Source organism: Triticum dicoccoides, chromosome 5A, assembly GCF_002162155.2.
Source record: "Triticum dicoccoides isolate Atlit2015 ecotype Zavitan chromosome 5A, WEW_v2.0, whole genome shotgun sequence".
In the NCBI taxonomy this organism is placed as follows: Eukaryota; Viridiplantae; Streptophyta; class Magnoliopsida; order Poales; family Poaceae; genus Triticum; species Triticum dicoccoides.
The window spans coordinates 609,486,094-609,493,211 of record NC_041388.1 but is presented as its reverse complement, the minus strand read 5'-3'; the positions used below and the strand labels follow the sequence as shown (position 1 = coordinate 609,493,211).

The 7,118-nt window shown below is 49.8% G+C and overlaps 1 protein-coding gene and 1 pseudogene across 1 annotated transcript in view; both read left to right on the top strand.

The window, feature by feature from the left end:
• LOC119303365 (photosystem I reaction center subunit III, chloroplastic-like) overlaps positions 1 to 1,068 on the top strand; it is a 1,434-nt gene extending 366 nt beyond the window's left edge. Inside the window, exons 2-3 of the mRNA XM_037580490.1 lie at positions 4 to 764; positions 867 to 1,068. Coding sequence (XP_037436387.1) covers positions 25 to 720 — 696 coding nt within the window. The 5' untranslated portion in view covers positions 4 to 24 and the 3' untranslated portion in view covers positions 721 to 764; positions 867 to 1,068. The remainder of the gene's footprint in view (positions 1 to 3; positions 765 to 866) is intronic.
• Positions 1,069 to 5,761: 4,693 nt separating this feature from the next.
• Positions 5,762 to 5,900, top strand: LOC119304640 (annotated as a pseudogene).
• The last annotated feature ends 1,218 nt before the right edge of the window (positions 5,901 to 7,118 follow it).

Genomic DNA, 7,118 nt, shown 5'->3' with positions numbered 1-7,118 from the left:
AAGGACACGCCGGACGCAGCAGCAATGGCCGCCCTCACCGCCTCCATCGCCACCTCCACGGCCTTCGCCGCCAAGCCGCGCCTGGCCCGCCCGCCGGCGCGCCTCTCCGTCTCCTGCTCCGCGTCCAGCGGCGACAACACCACCCCCTCCCTCTCCGCCTCCATCAAGACCTTCTCGGCGGCCCTGGCGCTCTCCTCCGTCCTCCTCTCCTCCGCCGCCACCTCCCCGCCGCCGGCTGCCGCCGACATCGCGGGCCTGACCCCGTGCAAGGAGTCCAAGGCGTTCGCCAAGCGGGAGAAGCAGTCGGTGAAGAAGCTCAACTCGTCGCTCAAGAAGTACGCGCCCGACTCGGCCCCCGCGCTCGCCATCCAGGCCACCATCGAGAAGACCAAGCGCCGGTTTGAGAACTACGGCAAGTTCGGCCTGCTCTGCGGCTCCGACGGCCTGCCCCACCTCATCGTCAGCGGCGACCAGCGGCACTGGGGCGAGTTCATCACCCCCGGCGTGCTCTTCCTCTACATCGCCGGCTGGATCGGGTGGGTCGGCCGCAGCTACCTCATCGCCGTCAGCGGCGAGAAGAAGCCCGCCATGAGGGAGATCATCATCGACGTCGAGCTCGCCGCCAGGATCATCCCCAGGGGCTTCATCTGGCCCGTCGCCGCCTACCGCGAGCTCATCAACGGCGACCTCGTCGTAGACGACGCCGACATCGGCTACTAATCAGCGGCCATGCGTGCGTGGTTGGCTAGTCGGTCCCAACTCAGGTGAGCTCTGCACCCATGTCTGAATTAATGTGCTCAAAGCCATGGCTCAATCAATCAATGGTGGAAGATTAATGTATCTTGCGTTCTTGTTTGCTTTGGCAGATGGACAGCGGAGGATGGATGAGGGCTTGTGGTGTCGATCTGTGTGGGCTTGGTGTAGGAGCTGATAGGATCCTGGAGAAATGGAAGCTCTCTTGTATTTAAGAAACTGAACCCAATCTTGTATAACTATTGTGTTCTCTCTTCACATTTGTGTATTTTACCATTGTTCAAATTGTTGAGAACAATTTCATGATGCACAGCATATTATGAGTGAAAATGTGCGAACATACATAGGAAACTCAACTTAGAAAAAAGGTCGATATTTTTATAAGAATACGTACAAGCCAAATGTCTACTAGCAAACTTAACATACATGGTCCATTGGTCCACATGGAGCAATATGAAAGATCTGCGTTGCTACTCAGAAACACTACACAAACTTTGCCACGCTGAATCCCATACTTAAATCACCGGTTGCCACCATCTTGTTTAGTCTAGTAGAGCAAGGTCTGGATTGCTGAAATTTAACCATGAGATGTTGGAATTCGTCCGCATTGCTGAAACAAAAGGAACACACCATCAGGCATCAGTGCACGAAGGAAAGGAAGATCTTAAATTCATGCCCAATTTTAACCTTTAAGCAGTCGGAGTTTGAACAGTTTGGTACGATTATGATGGTAAACATCAATTTGCTATCATCTTATTTTGAAATGGAAAGAGACATTTGGAATATAGTAACACACGCCCCATAATTTAGCAGCTGAGCTCATGTCAACAGAAGTTATCACTGGTCATCATGGGTATCAAACAACGCATACCGGTGCAAGCGAGTATAAAGGCGCCTGGTCTGCCACATGTGATTCTTCTACTAGTGGCCATTCCTGGAACTGCAAGAACAAACGTCATCATGGCATAACAAATGAAGAAAAAAAATCTAAAGCATTGTGATTGCTGTAGACGGATACATTATTGGCCTGAGCAAAGATAATTGTTCTGTTCTGAAGAGTAAACTAATTCCCATGACTTGTTCAAAAGAAAGCACGCACATCAGTTGAAGGTAATCCGCTGAAGATGGCAGTCTGATCATGGTAAGTTGAATAGGTTGCCTGACCAACTTCATCTGAGGAAGTTCAAACACCAAAATATCAACCCAATAATGCATAATGGAGAAGTGATTGGATAATCAATGATCTAGCACACCGCATATATTGGGAAATTAGAAAAACTGGGTGTAGCAAGCACACCTTCTATAAGATAAGGAGTACCAAGAGCATCGCTTGCCCGGAAGTCCAAGTATTCAACCTGTTGGCCAGTTAGATTTGCACCTGCGATCAGGTCATCCCCTGAAACCTATCATCCGGGAAACATATTTTCACATTTCAATGAAAAATCGCGGGACGAAATTGTTGGATGTTGTTGAAATATATTGCCCGTCAGTTCGGACTTTTGGATGAATTTGCTAGAGCATGAATTCAATAGCATTGGTTGCCCAGAAGACTAAATTTTAAATAGCAATTTGAGCAGGGTGCCACTAAATGGTATTCATGTACAATTGTCTGGTAAAGTTACAAAATAGCAAGCTATACCTGATTTGAAGGACTGCCGCTATTTGGCATTTAAAACTATGGTTTGAACTTTTGGAGCAAATAACTGGAGCATTTATTCAATATATGTAAGTTTACTTACCTACCGAAAAATATTTGTGGAACAGAGTTCGCTGCGTTGAGTGTGATCTATCAGCATTTAAGACATTTCCCTGGGTTAGATTGTATGGAGTTCTATAATGTGGCTTAGAAGGATCGTGCTGACAAAGTCCTATAGCAAGCCGGTTCCCAAAACTATCAGAAGCAATAATAAAAATAATAATTTTCTTGCAATTAAGTAGTGATAACGGTATGAGGAAGTGTTTGAAAAACTATGCAGGTGTTGAATATTAACCTTGATGCAGAGTCTGTTCATAAGGATACCGTGAAAACGGTAGTGTTTCTCTTTTAGAACGACCAGCACCGTTCATTGAGAGGACTTCAGGCAGTGAGAACACACTCCCCCGAAGGTTGGAAAATGCTGAAGAGAACATGATTACTTTGCTTGCTTCAGCAAGTTAGCTCTGAACTCGAAGGTTGCAATCGGTGGCGAAGCTTCATGGGCCAAAGGGGGCCATTGCCCCCCCCCCTCCCCTAATCTAGGAAAACTACCCCTAATTATTAGATTTGAATACCAATTATTTCTCAGAGTTCATGCATAATTTATCTTCTTCGCCCTCTCAATTTTGACTAGCTTCCTCAAGAATCTTCATCAAGCCCCGCCACTAGTTGCAATCACCTCTTGGTTGGTCGCACGTAGGGTCACCAATATCGTCGGGAGCACTCCTCTTCTTTGGGCCAACCTTCAGGATGTTGTTCCCGCTATGGCGCACGAGGTATGGTTGTGGCGGTATGAGGCTTGAAGTGTTTACCAGGGCCGTTAGCCAGCGAATGCGGATGCGGGCTTCTCATTGGAGCAAGTCTATTTTTGTTTGTTTGCTCCTTATCGCTGGTTTTCAGGCTTTCTTTTGTTTCCTAGTTTCCTGTTGTAAGATGTATACAGTTCTTCGTTGTTTAGATTTGGGTTTTGTATTGGTCATGTAGACTTTGTAAGGGTTCCCTCCCTTTTTTCCTCCTATATATCTATAAAATTTACATGCGGTCCTACTTTCTTTTTTTACCCTTAAAAAATAGACGTCGATAACTGCCACACGTGTGACACAATGGACATCCAACCACATGACTCGTCCGGCTGTATCAAGGAAACAGCCCACACGACCCAATGTGGGTGAACATTAAAATTGCTCATATGTTCGGGCGCAGCTACGGTGGCCCACACGACCCTATGTGGCAACTGCTCACCCCCATCCCATGAGCCCGAACGCGTGTGTAATCAACTTTAGTTGCCATATGTAATTAACTATAGTTGTCATATCTGCCATGTATCATTAAATATAGTTGTCATTATATAACTAATTGGAGTTGCCACATGTTGTCAAACCATAGTTGCCATGTATGATCAACCATAGTTGCCGTGTGTGATTACCTAGTTGCCACATATGCACACCTGTACTTGTCATCTATCGCCCTGTGAGCGTCGTGTGGGCGAAGAGCAGTTTCGCCCACACGTTCGGGCAAGCGTCCTGTGTCCGCTCGGGCGAGGAGCGTGCACACGTGTGACACTAAGGCCTCTTTTGGTTCATAGGATAGGATTATTATAGGAATATGAAATTTGTAGAAAATGAGATGACATGTAACTCAAATCCTCAAAGGAATTTTTTCATTGAGTTTAGGCTCATTTTTATTTTCCTATGAAATGTGAAGGATAGAAACCAATCCTATGTAGGAATAGGAATCCATTACTATGAACCAAATGGCTCTAAAGGAAAAATCCTATAAGAATCCTATCCTCTAGAATTCCTATGAAATTCCTACAAACCAAAGAAGGCCTAAATGATAACGCCCACACGATGCTGGATGCTTGCGTGACTCTCGACTCAGATGACAATTAATTCAATATTCATGCAAATGAATCGAAAGGCATCGACTGCGTTTGGGTCATTCAAATTCACGGTTCAGTCAATTGGTGGCACACTCCCCCGTGACATAAAATACCTCCTAGTTTTGCTGTTCATCTCGATTCAGTGCTGATTTGACATGCCATGTTGACTGATTTTTTTTTCTACTTTTCTTTTTGTTTTTCCTTGAGAAAACCGGTTCACTGCAAATAGCAGAGCAGAGCAACTCCTCTCATGGCCTCCGTGCCCACTACCTGCTCGCCCAGGGCGTCCTCCCCGAGCATGCCCCAAGCAGCATGCGCTCCGAGCTCGTCCGTCTCTGCCATGCCCACTGCCCGTGCGATGCTGCCGGTCACCCTCCCTCCTACGGGCCGCCGTACTCCTCTCGGTCTCGGATGCACCTCCTCCCGCTCGCCGCTTAACGTCCATGCGCCATCCAACGCAGGAAACAAAGGCCCAAGACAGAGACGCGACAGTGGTGCTCACCTTGCACCGACGCAACCTTCGACGGCATGGTGTAGATCCCCGGAGCTCGCATCTTGTCCGGAGTGGCCCTCGACGACACGGACACCGACCAAGTCCGAGGCGTCACCAAAGCCGGGCGAGTTGGCCACTGTTAAACAGCCGATATACATCAACGTGATAACAAGTTAGGTAGTTAGAATCTTAGTTTGCTTGATGCGCACACATGTATTCTGTTGTGATCTTCCCAGATCAATCTGTAACAACTTGACCTTGTATTCTCTGCATATAAATAGATGACCGCGGCCCATCGGTTTGATGTGTGTCGAACTGCAACTTCTCTCATTTCACATGGTATCAGGCCATCCTCTTCCCATCTAGATGACTTCGTCCAGCCAAACCTCCTCCACCCAAGCAGCCGCCACCAGCTCCGCCCTCGCGTCGCTCACCACCGGCGCAGTCACCACGCAGTCGCTCAGCGTCATGGCCTCCACCTCGCCATCTCCATCCCTCACGGGCCTCGTGACCGTGAAGCTTTCCCACGACACCCATCTCCTCTGGAAAGCCCAGATCCTCCCTGCTCTCCGCGGCGCGCACTGGATGTCCATCGCCGACGGAACAGAACGCAGTCGCTCCTGACAAAGTTGTCCCCGGCGCCGACGGCGCCCCCCCGGTTCCCAACCCCGACTACCTCTCGTGGGTGACACGGGATCAGCATTGTCTCAGCTTCCTCCTGTCCACCCTCTCCAACAACACCTTGCTGCAGGTCCTGTTCCTACCGTCATTTGCGGCGGTTTGGAGTGCACTGGAGAGGACCTGTGCAACCCGCTCCAGGGCGCACATCATGTAGCTTCGTCGTCAACTTGCTCACATCCAGAAGCGTGACATGACCATGGTGGACTACTTCACCAAGGTGAAGGGCCTCACTGACGCCCTCGCTGCCGCCGGGAAGCAGCTGGATGAGGAGGACATCATCATCTACCTCCTCACCGGCCTGGACTCCACCTACGACCCGCTCGTGACCTCTGTCACCACGCGGGCAGATGAGATCTCGCTCAATGAGCTCTACTCTCATCTCCTGGACTTCGAGCTTCGTCATCGGCACCACGACAACGTGTTTCAGCTCCCTCCCTCCGGCGGTCCCTCGGTGAACAACGTCAGCCACAACTCTGGCGGCGGCGGCGGCGGCGGATCTGGTGGAAACCGCAACCGCGGCTCTGGAGGTGGCCGCGGCCGCGGCTCGGGAGGCAACGGCGGCGGCGGCAACGGCGGCGGCAACGGGCGCACCTGCGGCTCCCCTGGTCATGGCCACAACTGTGGCGACCCGAGCCACAACACCAATCGTGGCTCTGGTGCTCCCAACGCTGGCAGAAACGAGGGCAAGGGAGACATCATCTGCCAGCTTTGCAAGCGCCCTGGCCACGACGTCTTCGACTGCTATCGCCGCTTCGACCACTCCTTCATTCGCAAGGAGCGCATCGCCAACAATATCTCCACTGGACAGAGCTTCGATCCGGCGTGGTACCTCGACTCCGGTGCCACCGACCACATAACTGGGGATCTGGACAAACTCACCATGCATGAACGATACACCGGCAAGGATCAAGTCCACGCGGCGAACGGGTCAGGTATGCCGATTTCTCATATTGGTTCTTCTGAACTCCGTACGTCTCACAGACCTCTCATCCTTCGTAATATTCTTCATGTTCCCCAAGCTACACGAAGTTTACTTTCCACTGATAAACTTTCCAATGACAATAATGTTTGTGTTGAAATTCACCCTACCTACTTTGTTGTCAAGGATCGTGCTTCGAAGAGGGTTCTTCTTCGAGGGGGCACTAATGGAGGCCTCTACCCCGTCACCGGTAGCCATGGCAGGACACCTCAAGCCCAAGCTCTCTCCGCCATCAAGCACACACACACTAGATGGCATTACCGTCTAGGCCATCCAGCTTCTCCGGTGGTGGATCAAGCCCTTCGTCGTCAAAATCTAGAGTTTCTTCGTGAGTCCAATAAAAATAAAGTCCCTGTGTGCGATGCTTGCCAACAGGGAAAGAGTCATCAACTTCCCTTTCCTAGGTCGAATAGGTCATCCTCCAAACCTCTTGAGCTTGTTTTCTCGGATGTATGGGGGCCTGCGTGCACCTCCTCTGGAGGGTTTAAATATTATGTCAATTTCATCGATGATTATAGCAAATTTACATGGCTTTACTGTCTTAAATCTCGAGCTGGTGTTTATCGTGTTTTCCTTGAATTTCAAGTCCATGTTGAACGCCTACTCAATCACAAAATTCTTTGCATGCAAACAG